Below are 22,578 nucleotides of genomic sequence, written 5' to 3'. Positions count from 1 at the left end.
TTCTGGGGAATTTGCAACAACAAAAACCATACAATGCAACATAGACGCTTCAAAATAAAATATAAAAGAAAAAGAAAACTTAGTCATAATGCGAAGACTGAAAATATAGCAACATATTTGAAAGAGAAACAGGGAGACTGAAAGGCCTAGAAAAATAAGATGGTCTTTACCTAGGCCCCCAACAGACCTCTCTGGGAAGCAAAACCTGGCTGCCACAACAGAAAAAGCCCACTTTGTAGTAATCACCTCCTTCTGGGTAATCTCAGAAAAAGAGTGCTGAAAATGATCTTAGGGTCTGGAGAGGTATATGTGGGAGAAGATGACCCTCAGATTTTCTGGCTTTGAACTGAGCCTAGAAATTGACTGGCAGCCAGTTCACATAGAAAAATATCATAATAGGTTCACATGGGTCAGTCCCTGTTAACAATCACACTGTCCTAAATTTGGATCAGCTGAAGTTTCTGGACTGTTATCAAGGCAGAACTACATACAACTTGTTGCAGTAATCCAGGCAAGAGGTTATTAGAGCTTGGATAACTATGGCTAGGCTATCTCTGCCCTTACAGGGACATTGTTGGCATAGCATCCTGATAGGAGGTGCTCTATTCAACCATCTCTCCTGCCAGTGGTGGCTCCATGAGCACCCACAAGCTATGAAGTCTGCCCTGAACAGGTCGAACATGAGGCAAGCCACACACTAAGTACCTCTGTCTTACCTAGATGACGCTCTTTTTGCAGGCCTATTGCTGGGCCCAGGCACTAATTCAAAACAGTAACTAGAGTTGGGTGTTGTTGGCATGTTGATGCACCTCAGCCTGTACCTCTCAGTAATTCCCCAGTGGCTTAATCTAGATGGTGAACAGCTTGGAAGCCAGAATACAGCCCTGTGGAATCCCATAGCAGAGCAACCAAGGCACAGAGCAATCATCCCTCTGCAACAGCTTCTAGGATTGGCCAGCCAAGTAGGAGCTGAACCACTCTCTTGTGGCACATCAACCTCCAATGCAAAACAACCTGTCCAGCATAGAGCCACAGCTGATGGCATTGATCAATCCAGAGAGGGTTGTTCTTAAGTGTGCCAGCCTAAGCTGATGATTTTGCATGCACAGAGCACCTTTTCTGTCTGGCATTCAAAAAGTGGACAGAGAGAAGCTTCACTCCCTTCCCGATAATACTAGAAGTTGGGGTTACCAAACAAAATGGAGGGCAAGTGAATTCAGGATCGTACTTAATATAATGCATAGTTAAATGTATGGAGTTCATTGTTCCAAGCAGTGATGCTCACTGTTGTCAAAAGTGCATGGAAGAGAGGCTCATCAGCATGCCAGTCCCTAGCAGGTGCTGAGGGGCAACAGTAGGACAGGGCTGTTATGCTCTTGGGCCTGGCTTCCTGGATGCTGCTGCTATGAAAGAGGGTACTACTCTGGAAAGGACCTTGGACTAGCTCAGCAGCACTTCTGCAGGCACAGATCAACCTGAGGACTTCAGAAAGGGGAGGGGCTTTGGAGAGATCTGTGACTGCAGAGCTGGGGTGCAGAATCCCAGGCCCAGGGGCCAAATCTGGCAGCCAGGGTTGCCCAACTGGCCCCAACCTCTTTCCCCAAACATGGATCATTGAGGGGTTTCCAGACTTTTGCGCTGCTTTTTCTCAATTCTAAAATGTTGAAATAGCTCTCCAAAGGGTTAGTTACTAGCAGCAAGAGCTTTAAGCTAAGATACACTGGTGTTTTATTTGATTAGAATGAACATGGCCTCTGAAAGCAGCTCTGAAATGGAATTTAGCCCTCAGGCTGAAAGAGTGTTAACGGCCTTGTACAGAAAGGGGCATTATGGAATGTGGAGGAGAAAGGGTAACAGAATGGGTTAAAAAGAAAACATTTAAAAGGAAAACTGCTTCCCGGCAATTAACACACTCTTATACTCTTGTAAAAAAAATGTTAATTTACACACAAAATACAAAGGGCTTGTTTGTAGCACTTAAAGACTGACAAAGGTAGCATAGCTTTTAATAGGCTAGAGCTTGCTTTATCAGATGCATGGGTCTGATAGGCTACATTGGTAGAGACACACATGCAGAGACACAGAAAGCCGAAGGGCCAGGAATGCGAGAGACGGGTGTGTCCCATCACTATGCAAGGCACAAATAGGAAACCCAGTCAAACGACTAAAAGAGCAAACGGACAGAGCCTACCAATGAAGTATGGCAGCTGTCAAGTCTTACAGTGAGTTTGTTTGCCATTTTGTAAGAGACTTTCAATGTTACTGCACATCAACCGAAAGGCTTTAGGTGCAGGGGTCTCAAACTCAACTTACCTGGGGGCCGCTGGAAGTAGAGTCTGGGTGAGGCTGGGCCGCATCAAGTATTCCACCACCGCGGTGGGGGTGGGCCGCTCATCCGGAGGTTTGAAGGCCACAGGGCCCCTCCCCCGTGCCCCACCCGGCCCGGCAATTGGCCCGCGGGCAGCGAGTTTGAGACCCCTGCTTTAGTGTGAGGCTCTGACAGGAAGCTACCAAGTTGGCAAACTGAATGTCACCCCTAACTTGGGCTTTGGACTGTTGCGGACTGTCTCCCCCATTGCTGAAAGCGATGGTCTCTCTTCAGTTGTTTTGGCAGGACTGTCAAAGCAGCCACACCTGCACTGATGGATTTTCTTTCCTTCCTTCCTTCCTTCCTTCCTTCCTTCCTTCCTTCCTTCCTTCCTTCCTTCCTTCCTTCCTTCCTTCCTTCCTTCCTTCCTTCCTTCTTTCTCTCTCCCTCTCTCTCTCCCTCCCTCCCTCCCTCTCCCGTTCTGGCTGAATCTCGGTTTACATTTGCACTCTGCATATTGATGTGACATGCCTGCCTCTTGCGTTGCTGGGCCTGCTGCCCTCCCTTTATAACAACACCCCCTTTCCTCCGTGTGCCTGTGGTGCATGCATTCCATTATGGCACACACAGGCATCGATGGCGTGCAAGCTTTTGTCCCTCTTAAAATGAGCAGCAGCATCCAAACACTTTGGAGGCAGTAGCTATATCGATGCTTCTCACCCTCGGGGCGGTTTGAGCTGTGCCCCAATAATGTAAATCATCTCTCTGAAGAAACACTGCACATCTCCCTGGAAGCCTAGTTAATGAGGCCTGTCCTCCTACTGGCATTATGAGATGTGGTGGGTGCGTTTTTCCTTCAGCTCAAAATTGGCTCAGTGTGATGCTTTGGGTAGAGAGCTGCTCCCTGGGTATATCCTGCGTTGCCGCCCAGTTACATAGTCCTGCAGAGTTTTCTGTGGGCAAATGAAAGCCACCTGCCCCTATCTTCCCCAGGCCATCTACATGCTCAACCTAGATTTTGTTTCTTCACATCCCATTCTGATAGCCTTGTCTATGGACAGGATAGCTTAGTCCAGGGACAAGGATTGGTGTAGCCTTCAAGGTGTTGTTGGACAGCAACTCTCATCATCCCATACTACAGGCTATGCTTCCCAGTGCAGATGGGATCCTACAACATCCAGCGGGCTGCACCCCATCCCAGCCTAATGCCAAGTAGGGTTTCTGTATGTGTCCCTCCATTCCTGCCCTAAAGGCAGTGCCAGGGCTGCAGCAGAGGGCAATACTTGTGATGCTTCTGGGTTGGAAGGTGAGTAGTTTAACTGCTCTTCAGGGGGCAGAGACCACTTCTAGTTGGGGGAGGCATTTCCTCCAAGAGTAGCAATGGCTTCAGTTTAGATGCATGAGAGAACCGGGATAGAGATGACAGTGAGAAGTAGAGCTCTCATTCTTCTCCTTTATTATATTCAGTAGATTTCAGTTTTTAAATTTGTTCATGGGCAAAGCAATCTGTACTTGGATCAGATTGGAAGGTCACTTCAGATAACGGTTTTGAGGCATTTCAGGGGAGGAAGGGAGGGGACTGGAAATGCCAAGATACTGTGCGTTTTGATGGTTCCTCAGCCTCCTTCCCTCCTGTAGGGTGAGGCAGGCAGAAGTTTCTGCATGTCTGCTGCCCTATGTAAGATGCCCATAACCTTCCTAATTTGGTGAGTTATAGGCAGTCTCATTAGATTAAGCCCTAAATGGTTTAGAGTAGCAAGTACATTTGATTATATGAACCACATTTACAGTCATGCCCTAATACACTGTTTTTGTTTTCTGCAGGGCAAGAAGAAAGATAGGAAACATAAAAATCTGTGGTTTGTGTGCAGCTATTCAAGAGCTGTTGTGAGGGCCAGGGAAATCAATCAAATTGCCCCAAACCCAAGTGCTGCATTACATTGGGATAATATACTCAGTTTTACCTCTAGAACTTATTAAGTTTTGTTACTATCATATGAGGCTGCCTGCCAGACTCGTAGCTGCACACCCGTGGGAAATAAGTAGCAGCCCTGGGGCTAAAACGGGACCTTTTTCGCTTCAAGGTACTGGTGTGTTACCAGTGCTGATTCCACCATGACAGTTCATCAACACAGTGTGGCAATCAATCACAGTTGCCCTATAGCAGCCCAACCTGGCACACTCCAGATATTCTGAATTTCATCTCTCATCAGCCTCAGCCAGCATGGCCAATGGTCAGGAATGCAAGAAGTAGTCATCAAAAGCAACTGGAGGGCTGTCAGTTGGAGAAGGCTGCTCTACAGAAAAGCCACCCAGTCCTAGCAAGGGCCATGCACCAGTAACTGAACAAACAGAACAGGGGAAGGATTTGTAAGAATACCTTAGGGTTAGGTACATACCAGCCACACAGCACAAGCACGAACATATGAAAGATTAGGTCTCATATTTAAGAACAGAAATGTGCAAGTTAACTAGCGCAAGTACAATAACCAGGCATTAACGGGTTGGCCATAGGAAACATGCTCCTCCGTTTGCAGCTCACCATGACCCTGCTGCCCCGATTATGTTCCCTTTGCCAAGTCTTTGTTTGTAGAAGTCAGCCTATAATTAGAAACCATGGTTGCAATACACTTCCAGCATGGGTTGGAGGCAAGATTCATTACACCTGGCAGTAGTAAAGGGAATCGGTACATCCAAAGGAAAGTGATTACACTGGCAATGAATGCTGAATGGCCAGGGACTGTTTGAAGTGGGTGATACCATGCTCAAGCTACATGATACATCTTAGCTTCTGTAATGGTAGCAGATGATCTTGTGCCACGCAACTGTATACATGTACCAGTTGTTGACAGGAACAGGTAGTATCCCAGGAGGGGGAAGAACCCTACTGTGGACAATATCACTTTCCTCTAGGAGGAAAACAGGTGGACATTATAAAGAGATTTTCCTGAAAGAACCCACCACATACACATCTCCATGAATCACTAGAAATTTGCAGAGAAAAAAAATGTGTTACAAGATATAGACCAACCTGTATTTCCATTACTGTTTCTTTCAACATACTACCCTTTTTAATAGCACAGTAGATGCAGGTGACTACAGAATGCATTGACTGAAGGATGAAAGTATAGTTAGGCCCAAAGCCTGGAGGCGTGGTGCAGAAATGACAGCGTCGACACTTGCCAGCCCGCCACCCTATTCTGACTCAGCAGAACGCTAACTTTATTTACATGCTTTCCCTTTCGGACATGATAGCCAGAAAGTTTTAAAATGGCAATTTGCAGAATTCTGATGCAAATCAGATACAAACAGCTGTACTTCATAGTCCATGAGTTCATTACTAAGTTTCTAATCCCTCTAGCCTTAAGTTATGCTTATGACTTGCATATAACTTCAAAGTGCTTAGCTATTTTCCATCCACCCACGGCAGGATGACAAGTGGGAGAGAAGAGAACCTGACCTACACCTCCCTTTGGCACCCTGCATAAACAAGGCTCATTTTTCCTTCCGCCTGACCATCCGAACTACTGCATCGAGTTAGAGTGAAGGACATATATATTTCTATAAATACCTCTAGTTTTAATAAAAGAGGATATGTATGCTCAGAGCTGTTCCAACAAGGTGTTAGATGGAAACCTGCCTCTTCTCTGTCCAGTCCGGAGAGCCATTGAGGAACACGAGGCCTGCACATGACAGCTGGCCTAGAAACATTTCTGCTTCATGGAATGCATTCCTTTGGGATTAAGCAAGCAAGGTAGCACATGAGAGGCTAACACAGAACAAATCATAAGGAAACTGTTCAGTAGTGCCAAAGCATTTTCATTTTACTTTCCAAATCCCATCTACCTACAGCTTTATCAAAGTAAAACCTTCAAGAGATAGGGGCAGTCCCTGAGCAGTTTTCCCGCATCTTCTTCTTTGGTTAAAAATGGGGGAGATTTGCACTGAGGTCACAGCACAGGAGAGGGGTGTTAACAACCTTCCATTCCTATTTTTCATGATAGTCATTGAGTGGGACACAGGTGCCTAGATTGTACCTGCCTTTCTTTCTTTCTCTTTTTTGCCTAGGTGGGACATTTTACTGCTTCCTGGCCCTGGCCCTGAACCTCACCCAGGGTCCTCATATTGAACTTCCTATCCGAATAAAAGGGAGTTCTTCTACCTTTCTCATCTAAACTGACGCAAATCAGGGTAAAACTCCAACCACTTTCTGATCCTTGTGTTAACTCCTGGAATTCTTCCAGGAGGCAAGAAAAGGCAGCTAAGATACTGGGCTGTTTCCAAGCATGTGCCTCTTGGGACCCCATCAGGCTTTTGTCTTCAGCTGTTGCTGTACAAGGAGCCAGATCAGTCACTGGCTTGGTGTTGTTTAGAATCAAGACAGACAGAAGCAGATAAGATGACCTCCTGAAGATTAAAGTAACCATTTTAGCCAGAGTAATACATAGGAACAGAGCTACATTACAGAAGGGATCAAGTCGATCAATTAGTTCTATTTGTCCAGCCAATGCTTCCAGCAGAAATTTCCATCTATTCAGACTCAATCTATTGCTTATTTCTCCCTCCTACTAGCAAAGACCAAATGTTAATAGAAAAAAGCAGCAACCTATAGAGAACCCTTTACCTAATAAGCAATCACTTGGAAAAAAATCCGTTGTTTGATTCACAGAACACCTTAATGACTTTGACATATTTCCACTGCTAAAGGAATTTGGTCAATGTTTTTCACTTAGCCATCCATCTGATATTAAACACAAACCTATTTACTGGCAAGGATAATGACTGGAAAAATAGAATCCAGCTTTGTCTTGTCTCTACTCCCATCTGAACATTCTGCTTTTTCTCTTCCCCTATTTAGAAAACATGTGGTCAGACCAGCTCTTTCAAGTTGGACTACTAACCCATCTACCAGCCTTAGGCCATGCTCTACAACAGAAAGCCCTCTGGAGTCTCTTGCTATCATCTAATAAAAGCAGAGGAAAACGGAGCCCCTTGCAAGTCCATGACATGGGAAAAGGAGGCTTCAGAAGTCACAATTCCTTCAAATCTTTAGCATCTCCTCCAACAGAGATTTAATTCAAACATGAGACAGACACATCCCAACTTAGTTAGGATCATTTTGTTACAAAAGGAAAAAAATAAAGAAAATAGCAGGACTCTCCTATGAAGACACCAGCCTGCATTATGTCCCAGGCAAAAGTCTGTGTTCCTATAAAGAGACCAATAGAGTCCCAGAAGTTCCACCCAGTAGTCATCATCTACATGTTGCTCCATAAGATGAAGAGGAAGTATGAGTCAGCAGTGGTTCCCCCATCCTTGTGTCTCTTCCTTTTCCCAGCAACTCTGTAGCGCCTCCCCAGAGAGCTCTTTACATCATGCTTCTTGGTAGGACTTTACCGGAGGCTGCTACTGCTGCTGGCTTGAGAGCTCCCCACCCCTGGATGTTCAGGGCTATGCCGGTTCTGCAGAAAAACAACAAACACACATGAGAATGGACATTCTAAGGAGAATGAACAAGTGCCATGAAGGCATTTTAGACCAGCAAAGACCTCAGACCAAGATCTGAGCAGGTTCTTAGCTTTATTTAGTTCTCCTCTACCTGCTTCAAATGCTGAGTTTTGCAGTGGAAGCATCCTCCCCAGCTTACCTTCTTTTTCTTCTTCTCCTTCTTCTTTCTTTTTCGCTCAGGATCATCCTCTTTCTTCTTTTTCTTTTTCTTGTGGTCAGAATCTGAGGGAGTTTCTGCCAAGAAGAGAAATAACCAATGAAGTTGCCTTCACTGTGAGTGGGACAGGACTGCTAGAGTTAAGACAGTGCATTGTGAACCCAACAACAGAACTGTTATGCGATTTTTTTTTTTTTACCGAAGGACTTGGGTATCATGTAAAGGGCTTGCTATGGGTTGCTGCTTAGGCTTTTTAGCTCCAAGTGCCAGACCGTGGAATGCTCGACGGGGCAACACACCCACAACACCCAAAGAGTGAGCTTCTTACCTGGAGGGACAGGATCCTGAGTACGGCTCTGCTTGTGTTTGTGCTTATTTTTTTTCTTGGGTGGCTGGATGTGCATTAGGCGGCACTGCTCTGGTAGCTGAGGCAGCACAAAACAAAAACAAAGAGGCATGTTACTACACTGAATACCTCTTCTGTGGCCAAGGGTAACCACAGGTGCAATCACTCAATGGGGCTGTAGCTCTGCCGGTCTAGTTCTACTGTTGTCCTCAATCATAATTTGCAGGAGGAGGTTGGTACTAGGTTCATCTTAGTTCAGTCCTTATGCACAGCTGTTCTGAATCCACTGAGTTTCATTCCTTGTACACCAACTTCTCAAATTCAGCACTGCCAAGTTTTCATTGATCGATGCTGTTGCTGGCTCGGGCTCCCAGCCCCCTCCCAGCCCCCTCCATACCTGTTTTGGTGACACCTGGGCTAAGGAAGAACGCACAGGGCTGCACTGACAAACTCACTCACTGTGCTGTGGCAAATGTGAAGAGTAACACCATCCTCTCATGCTCCAGAGCAGGAAAGGTAGGTGGGGGAGTTTGGATGCTGCTGCTCAGAAGTGAGCAGTGCTCCTCCACATTCATTCATTCATTCATTCATTCAGAATATTTATATGCCGTCCTGTCACGAAAGCCTCAGGATGGCTTACATAAACTAATAATAATATAAAACAAAATACAAATGAATTTGAGATCCATTCTGGCTGCAGATTAAAAACATATATAATCCAATAATAAAAGTTATTAAAATATTGTTGGAATAAAAAGGTCTTAACCTGGCACCGAAAAACAAATAACGATGGAGCTAGGCAGACCTCTCTGGGGAGCGCATTCCATAGGCGGGGCGCCACTGCAGAGAAAGCCCTCCTCTGGGTACTTTGCCTCCTAATATCTTTCACGGAGGGTTCCCGGAGGAGGGCCTCTGCTGCCAATCTCAGGGGGCAGGAGGGCAAATACGGAAGAAGGCTTTCCTTTAGGTATCCAGGTCCCGAGCCGTTAACACCATTGCCTAAGCAGCCACTCTCTCACCAACTTTTCTCGATGGGAAAGACCAAGCAGATTGGGCAATGCCAGTCAGAGGTGCCCGAATGGTCAAGCACACCCAATTAACTCTCCACCTACTCCAAGATGGTCTCAGTATGCCACAAAAGCAGCCCTGTTCTTGCTCAGAATGCGGCATTATGGAAGAATGAGCAAAAACCATTTCTTTGACAACTGTACTAGGGAATATTCAGGTATGAGAGGTGGGAGGGATGATAAGCTTGGTAAAAAACACTCTCCTAAAGCTTTCTACATGACAGGGAAACTACCCTTCAAGAAACATGACAAGTGGTTTCTCTGGATTTCAGGCAGGAATTATCTCTTAACAGCTGCTCTGCAACATGGAACAGGGAAGCATGCAGTACTTTTTTTCCATGACCGGTGCTCTGCCATTCTCTGCTTCAAATCTCTCCTACCTACCAATATCTAGTTCAATGGTAAAGATGGATCCCATGGTGCTGAATTGAAAGGCTGCTCCCATGATGCACAATGATCCATATATTGTCTCCCGGGAACTTATTTTATCTGGCCAGGGTGACTTATTTTATATTGTTAATTTGTTGTATATTTGTATGTATTATATTTTAATTTTATGTTGTGAGCCGCCCCGAGGCTTCGGCGAATGGGGCGGCATAGAAATGTTTTAAATAAATAAATAAATAAATAAACTCATTTTTCATGAAAACTGCATCTCCTTCAGGTCTCACCACAGCTTTGACAAGTAGAATATATAGAGTAGTATATTTTAGTCTTGATATAATTGTGCTTTTCTCCATTTGATAATCAAAATTTCTCTCTCCCACCCCATCCTCTGTTCACCTACCTCCCCAAATTAACTCACCGGGCCTGCATGGAGACGAAAACCTGTCAGCATGGTACCAGTGATGGGGTTGAATGAGCTCCCACAGATGGGGGGCTTTTCAATTAGAGAACGCAGGCTGCTGTTGTCATGAGAGCCTGGTAAGTCTATCATTCCTGGCAGATCTGGTAGAAAGTTGCTGAGCTTTTCCTTCACCTTTTTGCCACAAAATTTGTTGTAAGCATGCTCCAGATTGTAGTGGGTGATCAGGTTTGTACTTCCTGTTAGTTCAGTGGTGCCTGACAAGGAACAAAAACATTGCATCATAGACTATGATTGTCTTGTCTGAAGTAACAACCCAGGAGCAGACCAAGTTTGGCAAGCAAAGCCCTCCGAACCTTTCAGAACTTCAGTTTTTGCAACCAAGTCCTCTTTGCAGATGGCAAGAATTTTTTCTCTTCTGTACCACCAGAAATGCTTTCAGTGAAGCCAGATAAAGATATTTCAGTCAAACCATTACCCTGATTTTTGAAGATGAAGTGGCACTTTTCATTACGCCTTCAGTGAGGCATCTTGGAAATAAGTCAAACTCCATAATACCATACATCTGTACTCCAAATTGGCCCTTTACATTCAGTGGAGCGTACTTCCAGGTTAGTGTGCATAAGAACTTTCACCATTAACAAGAAGATCTATATGAGCCCTTGAGGGCATGAGGCTTATTCTCCAGGGGTGCACAGCTGCACATATTAGAGAATAACCCTTATTAAACTTCAGCAGTACTTAGAAGGACACGTGCAATAGGATGCTTTGTACAAGCTGTAGTCCGCTTCCCTCAGCCGGGGCAACAGATATGGGCCAGACCATCGCACTGCAAGGAATAAGGGGATGGGAGGCTCCGTGTTCAGGATCAACGAAACGGATTGGGATCAGGGAAGGAAGAGAGCAGGTGGGTCAAATTCCACCCCAGCTCCCAGAGCTGTAACTCCAAATACACCTACTCTGGAGTAAGTCCCATTCAATTTAATGGGAGTTACTTCAGAATAAATCCGCAAGGATTACCCTGCGCTTTTCAACAATGAACTTCAGCAATTTCCGGTTTGGCAGCGCCAAATACTGGCAGGCGAGCTGAACCCGCCTCCCGGAGCTCTCTTTGTTCCTCACTGGCTCCAGGAGCTGCCCATCGACCTCCGTCACTACACACTACACTTCCGCCAAGTCGCGAGCTTCGACAGTTGCTGGGACTAAATTCCCACGGAGATCGGGGAAGTGCCCATCTGGGGCGGCCGGGCTACTTCATTCGACCATCCTCCCGTGACGCTACTAACCCTGCTAGCCGGTATTGGCCAGGCACCCAGTGCCCTCCTCTAAGCTCCGGCTGGCCCAACCCCCGGAGCCCGCCTCCAACAGCCACTACCTGGTAACTCCCGCATTAGGTAAAAAGGGCCGCTGGCAGTCGCCGCTTTGCGCGCCGCCTCCTCTCCGACAGGAGTCACCGCAGGGACGGGAGGCGGCCCAGTCCCGGGTCCGCCCGGTTTTCCCGGACCAAAGCCTAGCGCGGCGGCTGCGCTAGGCGGAGGAGGGTCTGTCCCTCCGAAGAGAGCGGAAAAATTCTCCATCATCCCGGCGTGCTCCGCGCAAACTCCTCCCATTGGCTTCTGCTCTTGGCGATCCTTTAAGTTGGCCTTGCTTTCATTGGAGAATAGTAAACCCTCCTCTACGTGTGATTGGCTACTTACCCTGGAAACTCGCCCCTATTCCGGTTGGTTGTTTAGGACGTCAATGACGCAATTTTACCTAGTTTTAGTACGTCAATAGAACGCGTCGGGGATCTAAAATATTCCCTTGTTTGTGTTCCAGCTAGCCACAAGTGATTTTAGAAACAACCAATAAAACTACGGAATTCCCCCTTAAGCTCCGCCTCTTCCTTGATTGACGTTTGTAGCGGCCTATGAGTCTGAAGGAAGGAACGACTCTCCCTGTTACAGGCGTGCGGTGGGCAGTGCAGAGTCGGGGCTCGGTCAGTGTGAGGTGAAGATGGCGGTGTTGGCCCCCTTGCTGGCCCTGATCTACTCCGTGCCGGGAATCTGCCGCTGGCTAGCCCAGCCCTACTATCCACTCTCGCTCCTGTTGTCGGCTGCATTCCTGTTGGTGCGGAAGGTGCCACCGCTATGCCACGGGCTGCCCAGCCAGCGGGAGGACGGGAACCCTTGCGACTTTGACTGGGTGAGACCCTGCGCGGCGGCCGTGGCCTCTTTGCTGCTTGCCTGCCTCATCTTTCCTTCTCGGCTCGCAGCGGGGGGAGGGCTGCTTGCAGAAGGCCCCGCGCCTCGTCCCCTCCTTTGCCCGGACACATTTGTAGAGCTGGGGCCTCCACGTGGACTCCTTAGTCAAGGATTTCGTGGAAGACCCCCAGCTATGAGCTCCTCCTGCACACCTTTTTTTCTCGCCGTCTTAAGTGAATTCCGCTCACTCTTTTTATTAGTAAGATTGATGGCTTTTTGGTGGTTTCATGACTTAACATTCAAATGACTCGCTTGTTTTTAATATTTATCTTGAACCCTGATCGCTCATGCTGCCATGTAGAGTTTCTTTCTATTGTTGAAGTTGTAGAAGGACTGTCTGATCATCAGAGCAATTTAATTGTGGACACTTGTTCGTAGGTGGACACTTCAAAAAATGTCGAGGCAGACATCTGTTGGGAATACTTTGGAAGAGAGCCAGGGTGGTGTAGTGGCTAAGAACATGGGACTGGGACTCAAACAACCTGGGTTCTAGTCCCCGCTCAGCCATGGAGCCAACTGGGTGACTTTGGGCCAGTCACAGACTCTCAGCCCAACCTACCTCACAGGGTTGTTGTTGTGGGGAGAAGATGGAGGAGGAGATGTAAGCTGCCTTGAGCCCTTCGTAGGAAAAAGGCAGGATATAAATCCATAGATAGATAGATAGTGTTTCAAGCCATTTGGCTTCAGCAATTCATTGGGTGATCTGATTCTGTGGATATATAATTTCACGGGATACCCATTACAAGTGGAAAGATTAACACATGAATGAGCTGCACTGGCTCTTGGGGCTGATTTGTATTAAAATTGATAATTATTAATAAAAATAATAACTATGAGTTAACCCAACACTCCAGATCCCTAGATGTTTAGTGGTGATAGTTATATATTAATAGCTGTAAAGCTCAGTTAGCACAAGCTTGGTGATAGGACTGTATCAGAGACATGATCAATGCTAAAATAATATTTGAACTGCTACAGTAATTAATAAAATAGCAAGTTACAAGTTGCTATTGGAGGGAAGAATGTATTCCATCCAGACTTCCCCAAAAGGTGGCTACCATTCATCAATTATTGGAGTAGGTTTCAGCCAGGTGATATAGCAACTATGGATATACTAGATCTCTGTTAAGTTATTGTATTGGAAAAGTAAATTAATAGCTGCATGATGAAAAAGAGTTGGCCCTAACTTGCGCATGTGCTAAATAATGAAAATGGCATAAAACACAACCCTGTGAATGTTTAGTGTGGCTGCTGGGAGCAGCAGACTATTTTCTATCCATGCATGCCTATTATTGCACCTTTCATCTTATCAAACTAACCCAGACTCTTGCAGTACCCTTAAAACTGATTGTGGCCTAAGCTTTTATGGCCCAGAATCTTTTTCAAAGCACATTCTAAATTTATCACATGTTCAAGACTTATCTAAGTTTGCAGCCACAAACTATGGCCACTCTTTTGGTATTTGTCTCATAAAACAATTGAACATTTGAGCACAGTGTTTATATAGGAGTCCATTAGTTTCTTCAGTGAAAAGATTATTTTAGTTACAAATGTCCTGCACTTATTTAAAACATTTCTATGCCGCCCCCATTGCAACAAAGCCTCAGGGCGGCTCACAAAGAATACATAAAAACATCCATAACTAATAATAATATAACAATTTAAAAGAAAAACAACAACAACAACATTTAAAAACCCCCGGTGCATTATTGGCTAAAAATTTTAAAATACTAATTAATACAATAATTTCGCAATTAAAATAAGTTTTAAATAAAAAGGTCTTAGCCTGGCGCCGAAAAACAAATAATGACGGCGCCAGGCAGACCTCTCTGGGGAGTGCATTCCATAGATGGGGCGCCACCGCAGAGAAAGCCCTCCTCTGGGTACTCACCGTCTTAATATCATTCACAGAGGGTTCCCGGAGAAGGGCATCCGTTGCTGATCTCAAGGCGCGGGAGGGCATACTTGGAAGTTACTTCTGCATAAATAGTGTATTGTGTGGTGACAAGACTGCAAATAGATTACGTGCATTACTTAAATGCAAAATAAGTCTGAATGTAGTGTCACTTAAACATTTACTCTGCTTTTATTGGCCTTATTGAAACCTTTTATCATTCACCTGCTTACTTTATGGCCCTGGAAGCTCCAGGCAACTACAAAAATTTTTCTACTTACAACCAAGTCTGGTCAGTTTGATAATGAAGTAGTATATAGCAGCAGGGGAAAAAGATGGCACCTGCTCTCTGGATAGATAGATCTTTTATTCTCTTGTTTGTACTGCTACTCAAAACCCTGTCTTTCTTTTAGCGGGAGGTAGAAATCCTGATGTTCCTCAGTGCCATTGTAATGATGAAGAACCGCAGATCCAGTGAGTAATGCTTTTTGTTGTTTTCTGGAGTAAAACTTATTCCCTCAACAAAGATTCACAATTTGGATCGTACCACTTTTGAAATATTCAGAGGAAAGAAACTTCAGCCAGCTCCTGCTTGTACTGAAAATGTGATGATCAAGTCAGTTCAACTTGAGCAAATGGCTGGCATACCATATCTTCAGACAGTAAATCCACAGGGAAACAGAAGGCACCTTGAACAGCTCTAGGTCAAGGGGCTGTGAGGTACTTGCAGCTTTGGTACAATAGCTTCATTACCACCATTAGGCTTGCTGTGCCTTCAAGAACAGGAGTGGCCATGTCCTTTTGTTTCCTGCTGCTTATCCATAACATACAGATATGGAGGTCAGGGAGAAAGCTTATGCATGGCACACAGTGATGTTTTAATAGTGGGGTCAAGAGAAGGACAGCCTAGAGGTGATATCAACAAGGCGGGAGTAGAGAGCCTGGGAGGAGAGTTGATGAGGATGAAAGGATCGGCAACAGAGAGAAATAAACAAATGGGTGGCTCCAGATCCCTGGTTTTGGGACTTACCTACCATGCTGTGGAAACTGTTAGACTTAGCAGTGACAATCTCACTAGTATCATTTCTTTTTGTCTTTGTCAAGTTACTGTGGACCAGCATGTGGGAAATATCTTCATGTTCAGCAAAGTAGCAAATGTCATCCTTTTTTTCCGCCTCGACATCCGGATGGGGCTACTCTACCTCACCCTCTGCATAGGTGAGACCTCTTGAGTGTGCGGCCAGAAGCTACATCACTTGTGCAGGGCTTAGATACAAGAAGTACTAGAAGCTTTGGTGTAAAATATAATTTGGAAGTTGGGGATCTGGGGTTTGTGCACCTTTAATGTGGTAATCTTAGTTCCAGACAAGAGGCAAAGCAGAATACCGCTGCCTGAATCCATTTGCTTGAGATCTGGGAGGAGGGCTGAGAGGTCTGAGAATTTTTTTGTTAGTGCCAGTAGAGAAGTAGAACCTGGGAATTTTTCAGTCAAAGTGGGGAGATGCCATAGCACTGGTAGATCATATGCCTTGCAGACAGAATGTCAGTCCTGGGGTCTCCATTTAAAAGGATTGGGGGCCCTGCCTGAGACTCTTGGAGGACTGTTGTTAATCAGAGTAGATAGTACTGGGCTAGACAGACAAATAGGCTGGCCTGGCAGAAAACAACTTCCTAAGCCCACCCCAGCATCGTGTTAAGCTATGCTTGGTGTGTGTATATTTTCAGTGTTCCTGATGACCTGCAAGCCACCTCTGTACCTAGGTCCTGAGTACATCAAATATTTCAGTGATAAAACCATAGATGTGAGTATTTTATTCTCTGTACACCATTTTTTCTTCAAAAGATGGGCTAAATTTCTTGTTTTCTTCAACTCTCTTAGAATATCATAAACACATTTAAGTGATGGACATGATATCACACAAATCATTCCTTTTACAGGAGGAACTAGCACGTGACAAGCGGGTAACTTGGATTGTGGAATTCTTTGCTAACTGGTCCAATGAATGTCAGTCATTTGCTCCTATCTATGCTGATTTGTCTCTCAAGTGAGTGGTTTACTCTTCATCAGAGATTATATAGGTGCCTTGGAACAGGGGTGGAAAGACTTTAAGCATCTGTTATTTACACTGTTGTACTATTGACCAGGGACCCATCAACTGGGGCCATTCATAAAAGCAGCTGCTGAGGGGGGAGTGTTAGACACAATTTCATGCTGTGTCCTATGAACCATACTCTGGCATTTTCACCTGAACATGGTTAGATACCACTTAATTTTCAGTTTTAGCTCCTTGTTTTAGTCACTTTCTTCTGCTTCTCTGGTGCATTTTTAAAGAATACTTTACTATAAAACAAAGATAGTAGGCTGGGGGCAGGGTACTGAGAACAAAACAAAAAATTGAACCAGAAACATTTAGCCTAATTGCTTTCCAGCTCTGATTCTACTTATTCATGCATTGCTGATTGGCTTAAATCTTCCCTCCCTTCTTACAGCAAAATAATTACAAAACTAGTGGTGAAGTTTTCTGGAAGCTTCTACTGCTATCACTTGGAAATAAAAACTCAAAACTCGCCAGGTTGGCTGTAATGTGTAGGTTAGCAATGGCTTGATCTCAAAGTGCCTGAATTAAAAGGTGGTGGTGCAGGGAGGAAGCAAACCATGGTCACATGTTGGAAGTGCTAAAGAAAAACACTGCATAAGAGCAGATACTTTCTCTTCCTCTCCCTCCAATAGCTCTTGGCAGCTTTAAACACCACCACCACCAAACACTACTTGTTCTCGGAGGAAGAGAGTGCTTTGCATGGCACTGAGGAGCCAACAACCTCTCTCAGTCCACCTCAAATCACCTGTCTGTTGACCGCTTGCCCGCCCTACCTTAGAGCATACAAGTTCGGACCTACAACAAAATGATGCAGAGTGGAGTGTTTTGTGCATAGTTTTAACTACTCCGTTCTTCCCTTTCATTTCTCCAGCTATGGACTGTTGTCATTCCATGGCCACTAAATGTGCTCAGACCTCACTGGGTTGTTTTGGAGTTCCCACTTAGGTTTATTCCAAAGCCTGTCCATACCCTCCCTTGTGTGTTTTGGCTACGTAAGCAACAGCTGACATTGCCTGGACATCAGAAATAGAGGGAAGATGAGGGCTGTCTTCCTCTAAAAGCTTCAGTGCAGTTCTTGTGTTGAAACCTTTTCCTGGAAGCTCTCCACAAGTGTATCAAGTCATTAAGCCACATTATTGAAGCCATGAAATGTGCTTCTCTTCTGGTGGGTGGATACAGATAGTAGGTGTTTAGTTCCTTAAACTGAAACTTAAGAACAAAGATAGTTAGGTATAATTACAGTGTAATACTGCTAACCTCACATAACCTCAAATGCACAAGATTTCTAAGACTGCACAGCAGTTTTCTGATGAACAAAGATAAAGTAATCAAGTTACTGTGGCTGTCATTGTTGCTGTATTGATGGTTTAGGAAGTGAATTAACCGGAGCAGTGAAGGCTGTGGAATGGCCATTCTATTAAAACTGGAATGAGCTGTGCTTGTCCCTGCCACCCCTGAACTGTAGCTGTGCCTGGTGGTAAGGAGAAAAGAATAGCATGTTCTCTTTCAAGTCAGGCATACAGGGAATGCCTGCACCTGTTTTAGAACAAGCATGTGGCTTCTTGCTGCTGAAATTTGGCTACAGTTTTCAGAGCAGTGGGCTTGTAGATCCCAGAAAATTCCAGGCTGCATGGACACTCCAGAGTTGCCCCCTTCCCTTTGATTGAAATGTAACTTCCAGAGTTCTATCCAAAGCAGCTTTGTAAGGAGGCTTAAGAAATAGGTAATACCTACAAACCCTGGCTCTTGAAATTGTGCAGAAGTTACCGTATTTTTCCGTGTATAAGATGCTAATTTTTCTTAAAAACATTTACATAAAAATGGAGGTGCATCTTATACACGGGGGGCCAATAGGAGAACCACGCGTGGGGGGCGGCGGCGAGGCAGTGCATGCACGCGGCAGCAGCTTGCTTGCTCGGAGATTGGTAGGAAAAGTGGGGGGCATCCTATACATGGGGGGATCTTATAGACAGAAAAATACGGTATATCATTCTTTTCTAGAGGCATAATTCCAGTTTGAGTAGGTTTTATCATTTATATTCTTGTGACTCTAGTAAGAGGCATGTGGGAAGGATTTGAGCTGATGCAGAGCGTCCATTTGTGTACTAACTGCTGGCTGTTCCTGGTTAAAACTCCAGAATAAGCCCTGTCACCCTTGCACTCAAATGAGGCACAATCCTGTTATTCTTGCACTGAGGAACAAAAGGGGGGGGGGTCTTTCTGTGACTCTTGGCTTTCATTTCAGAAAAAATTATCTGCAGACATTTTGCTTCCTGTAATGGCCAGTAGGTGGCCACAGTGTAAAAAGTTTCATCTTTACTCCAAGGCAGTAATCCTTTTTCAGGATCAAAACTTCTTTGGGCTTCCACCTCCTTTCCTTTTGGGCAACAACCTTAGTGCCCCCATGCCTCTCTCTTTGCATTAGGTCTATTGCTCTACTGCAGATTTAAAACAACAAATCATCATCCCCTGGATCTTTCCACTGCCCTCAGGAATTCTCTCACTTTGGGAATTGCTGGTCTAAGAGAAAATCCCAGCTTCCCTGGAAATGCGACATTCAGTTGATTATTGCTTAAGAAGAAAGAGCGGTTGTGTAACTCAACATAGTAAAACCTGTTTATTTGTTAATATTTATGTTGCCTTTTTCCTGCAAGGAATGAAGGTGGCTTACTTACTCCTCCTCCTCCTCCTCTTCATTTTGCACTCACAACAGCACTAAGAGCCAGGTTAGGCTGAAAGTCAGTGGCTGGGCCAAAGCCATCCAGTGAGCTGTATGACCAAGTGGGGACCAGCCCTGGTTCTCTTTGAGTCCCAGCTCAGCACTCACCAGTTTGCCACACCGGCTCTGAATGGGTTGATGCTTAATCAGAGGAGTCGTTCAAGCTAGTGAGAAGCAACTCGGTCATCAGCTCAACAAACCTTCTGTACACTTCCTATGCCTTGGCATCACCTGAAGGCACATGATGCTGCAGTCTCGCTGAAGCTAAGCTGGCTTCTCCGCTCACTCCCTGGGCAGGAAAAATATACATACTGCCTGGAGTTCCATGCTGGAGGGAACAAATGTGGTGGCTGTTCTTGATGATAATTATAAGCACTTATTTCTTCACAGCCTTTTGCCCATGTACTAACTTTCGCTGTGTCCCACCAGGTATAACTGCACTGGATTGAATTTTGGGAAAGTTGATGTGGGCCGCTACCCTGATGTAAGCACCAGGTGAGCTCTTCAGTAGTCTTTGCTAGAGGTAGTTTCTTGGAAATGACTTCGCTAGCAGGATTTGTGTTGCATAGTCCTTTTGAAACGTTTGTGTTTTGCAATAGCAGGTCAGACTGGAAGGAAGAGAGGACACTGGCTAGACACTGCTTAGAATTCTTTTTGGACTCCTTGTCTCCTCACAGGTACAAAGTCAGCACCTCTCCCCTCACCAAGCAGTTGCCCACTCTAATCCTTTTCCAAGGTGGGAAGGAGGTGATGCGGCGGCCACAGATCGATAAGAAGGGACGAGCAGTTTCGTGGAACTTCTCTGAGGTATGCCTGGTCTGCAGTGTCATTGTGTAGTTCCTTACCCCCCATGCATGGTGACAGCAGGCCAAGGTTCCTGGTGATATTTCAGTTATCCACAGTCAAAGCAGAGTCGCTGCAAAGGTGGGGATGTGAGTCCTGTACTTAATGGGTGAGGGAGGTGCCTAAGACTGGCACAAAGCAATGCTGATCCATCTTTTTGTCACAGGAGAATGTGATCCGGGAATTCAGTTTGAACGAGCTGTATCAGAAAGCAAAGAAACTCTCCAAGCAATCCACTGAGATCCCTGAGGAGTCTTCAGAACAGTCTGCTGTCACTGAGCTTCCTAATGGGGAGACCAAGAAGGACAAATGAAGTCTGTAGGATTGCACTCTGGTCCTTGTGCTTTTGCTCCCCATCTCCTCTTCATTCCCATCTTGATTTCTCTTGGGGAATTGCCCAAAATCTTTTTCCACCTAACAGTGCTGATGCCGGGAGAGAAGTCTAACTGTCAGGGGGCTTCTGTTGGTTGTGGGCTCAGTGTGTGCTTGCTGCTGGCCACTTGGGCTAGACATGTTCTTGTGCACTTTTGTCCTGATCCTCCTTGCAGGATCAGTGAGGGACAGTTTCCGTAGATTAGAACCAGCAAATGGGGATCTCTCCACCTTGCTTATAGAGACTAAAACTGTGAAAACAGAGACATCTAGATGAGAGGTTGCAACCCGCTCTGGCTGTGAATAGGAACTGCTGAGATATTCAACAGACACTGGAAGGGAAGGGGGTGGGCTCCATGTTGGTTCAGTGGAAAAATCCTGACAAACTCACATCTTTTGTGAAATCAGCTCCCTTCCTTCCTGTCAAAGCTCTGAGAACACCCTCTTATTTGAGATGATCTTTTGCAGGGTGATAGCTGTGATTGAGAAGATATAGGTATAATTTCCAGTTTCTACTAATTTCTACCCATTGCCCTCAGCTGTAATGAGAGCAAAACTTCTAACTGCCTCTTCTCACTGTCTGGGGACTTAGAAACTGATGGGCAGAATTAGAATGTGCGCCAACTCTGAATGTGCTGCTGTGCCAGAGAGTTACGTGGCTGCCATGCAGCCCTGAAGGTCTTTCTAGCTGCTACCTGCCCATGTGCATGCTCAGCATGTAGCAGCCTTTCCCCCCTGACTGAAGGAGTAGCTGTTTCTATCAGTCATCATGTACTGTACAAAATGTACAGTCACTGCTGTACCACTCCACACAGGGAGCTTGCTCATTGGTAGAAACAAGCTCCATTTCACTGCGCTCATCCATCTTCATGCTTCTGTTAATGGTCTTGTACAGTCGCCTCTAATAAACAAACCTGGGAATGTCTTGTTCCTGTGTAGTCTTTTCTTATGGGGGGAGGTGTTGTAATATGAAGAGCACCTGTAGTGCATTGAGAACTTTTACCTGACTGTTGCTTCTCATTACACAAAACACATTGTTTGGCATTGTACATCTAATTGCATTCCCTGCTTAAGACTCTTCCTTCATGGGAGGGAGCACCCAGCTACTCTCTCCTAAGACGGAGGTCCTGTTGGTTGGCGGATCGGGCTTCGGAGAGGGTGAATTGAACTTAGTCCTGAATGGGCTTGCACTCCCTCTTAGGGACAAGGTCTGCAGCCTGGGAGTGCTCCTCGACCCAGAGCTTTCATTGGAAGCTCAGGTGACAGCAGTGGCGAGGAGCGCTTTCCTTCAGCTTCGGCTGATCCATCAGCTGCGCCTCTACCTGGAGTACGACTGCCTGGCGACAGTGACACACGTGCTGGTGACTTCCCGCCTTGACTTCTGTAACGCGCTCTACGTGGGGCTACCCTTGAAGACGGTCCGGATACTTCAATTGGTTCAAAATAGAGCTGCCAGGCTGCTGACGGGGACAGGGCTCCAGTTCTCCGTCAGCTTCACTGGCTTCCCATTGAAGTCCGGGCCCAATTCAAGGTGTTGGTGATGACCTATAAAGCCCTAAACAGCTTGGGTCCTAGTTACCTGAAGGAGCTTACATCCATATATGCCCGCCCGCCCCTTGAGATCTGCCGGGAACCCTCCATGAAAGAAATTAGGAGGGTAGGTACTCAGAGGAGGGCTTTCTCTGCGGTGGCACCCAATCTATGGAATGCGCTCCCCAGAGAGGTCCGCCTGGTGCCGTCGGTATTTGTTTTTCGGCGCCAGACGAAGACCTTATTTAAACGTCATTTTAATTGTTAATATTATTTGCTTATTTTATCTGGCCAGGGCGACTTATTTTATATTGTTAATTTTGTTGTATATTTGAATGTATTTTATTTTAATTTTATGTTGCGAGCGCCCCGAGGCTTCAGTGAATGGGGTGGCATAGAAATGTTTTAAATAAATAAAATAAATAAACTTGGCAGAGAGGCCAAAGGCTACAGTCCAGAAGACAGATCTCATGGCAAAGAAATTTGGTGTGAATTGCCCAGAAAGCTTCATCTACTGGGTGACACAGAAATTGTAAGACTTAAAATGTGAATACATCTTGGAAGGTCACATTGATTGATTGATTGATTGATTGATTGTTTTTATATGCCATCCCCTTGCTATATAGCCTTGGGATGGCTCATAGAAATAAATACAAAACAAATTACAATTACAATTAAAACCCGGAA

At 45.4% G+C, this 22,578-nt stretch overlaps 2 protein-coding genes across 3 annotated transcripts; one reads left to right on the top strand and one right to left on the bottom strand.

Moving 5' to 3' along the window:
• Positions 1-7,348: 7,348 nt before the first annotated feature.
• MED19 (mediator complex subunit 19) lies at positions 7,349-11,790 on the bottom strand. Its single transcript, XM_044420802.1, has 5 exons — positions 11,567-11,790; positions 10,192-10,448; positions 8,302-8,398; positions 7,956-8,050; positions 7,349-7,770 (listed from the first exon to the last, which is right to left on the bottom strand). The coding sequence occupies exons 1-5, from the start codon at positions 11,769-11,771 to the stop codon at positions 7,702-7,704; spliced, it is 723 nt and encodes a 240-aa protein (XP_044276737.1). The 5' UTR covers positions 11,772-11,790; the 3' UTR covers positions 7,349-7,701.
• Positions 11,791-12,009: 219 nt separating this feature from the next.
• On the top strand, positions 12,010-21,286 carry TMX2 (thioredoxin related transmembrane protein 2). 2 transcript variants are annotated; one of them, XM_044420800.1, is made up of 8 exons: positions 12,020-12,375; positions 14,742-14,802; positions 15,433-15,546; positions 16,054-16,130; positions 16,267-16,373; positions 19,576-19,641; positions 19,824-19,953; positions 20,156-21,286. In XM_044420800.1, exons 1-8 carry the CDS (start codon positions 12,187-12,189, stop codon positions 20,300-20,302), a joined length of 891 nt encoding a protein of 296 aa, XP_044276735.1. In that variant the 5' UTR covers positions 12,020-12,186; the 3' UTR covers positions 20,303-21,286. The 2 variants fall into 2 exon arrangements, with proteins under 2 accessions (XP_044276736.1, XP_044276735.1); XM_044420801.1 differs by lacking the exon at positions 20,156-21,286 and having other exon boundaries at positions 12,010-12,375; positions 19,576-19,630; positions 19,824-19,948.
• Positions 21,287-22,578: the final 1,292 nt, after the last annotated feature.

Source organism: Varanus komodoensis, unplaced genomic scaffold (assembly GCF_004798865.1).
Source record: "Varanus komodoensis strain SLA01 unplaced genomic scaffold, ASM479886v1 scaffold110, whole genome shotgun sequence".
Classification (NCBI taxonomy): Eukaryota; Metazoa; Chordata; class Lepidosauria; order Squamata; family Varanidae; genus Varanus; species Varanus komodoensis.
The sequence above is the reverse complement of the archived record's forward strand: the minus strand, read 5'-3'. Positions and strand labels throughout refer to the sequence as shown.

Bases quoted from the DNA above. Each gene is read 5' to 3' on its own strand.
- MED19 (XM_044420802.1), bottom strand. From the start codon at position 11,771: ATGATGGAGAATTTTTCCGCTCTCTTCGGAGGGACAGACCCTCCTCCG. The intron at 10,449-11,566 runs GTAGTGGCTGTT...GTTCCTTGTCAG, and splicing joins CCTAATGCGGGAGTTACCAG to GCACCACTGAACTAACAGGA. The intron at 8,399-10,191 runs GTGAGTTAATTT...GTGCTGCCTCAG, and splicing joins TTCGTCTCCATGCAGGCCCG to CTACCAGAGCAGTGCCGCCT.
- TMX2 (XM_044420800.1), top strand. From the start codon at position 12,187: ATGGCGGTGTTGGCCCCCTTGCTGGCCCTGATCTACTCCGTGCCGGGA. The intron at 15,547-16,053 runs GTGAGACCTCTT...GTATATTTTCAG, and splicing joins CTACCTCACCCTCTGCATAG to TGTTCCTGATGACCTGCAAG. The intron at 16,131-16,266 runs GTGAGTATTTTA...TTCCTTTTACAG, and splicing joins TCAGTGATAAAACCATAGAT to GAGGAACTAGCACGTGACAA.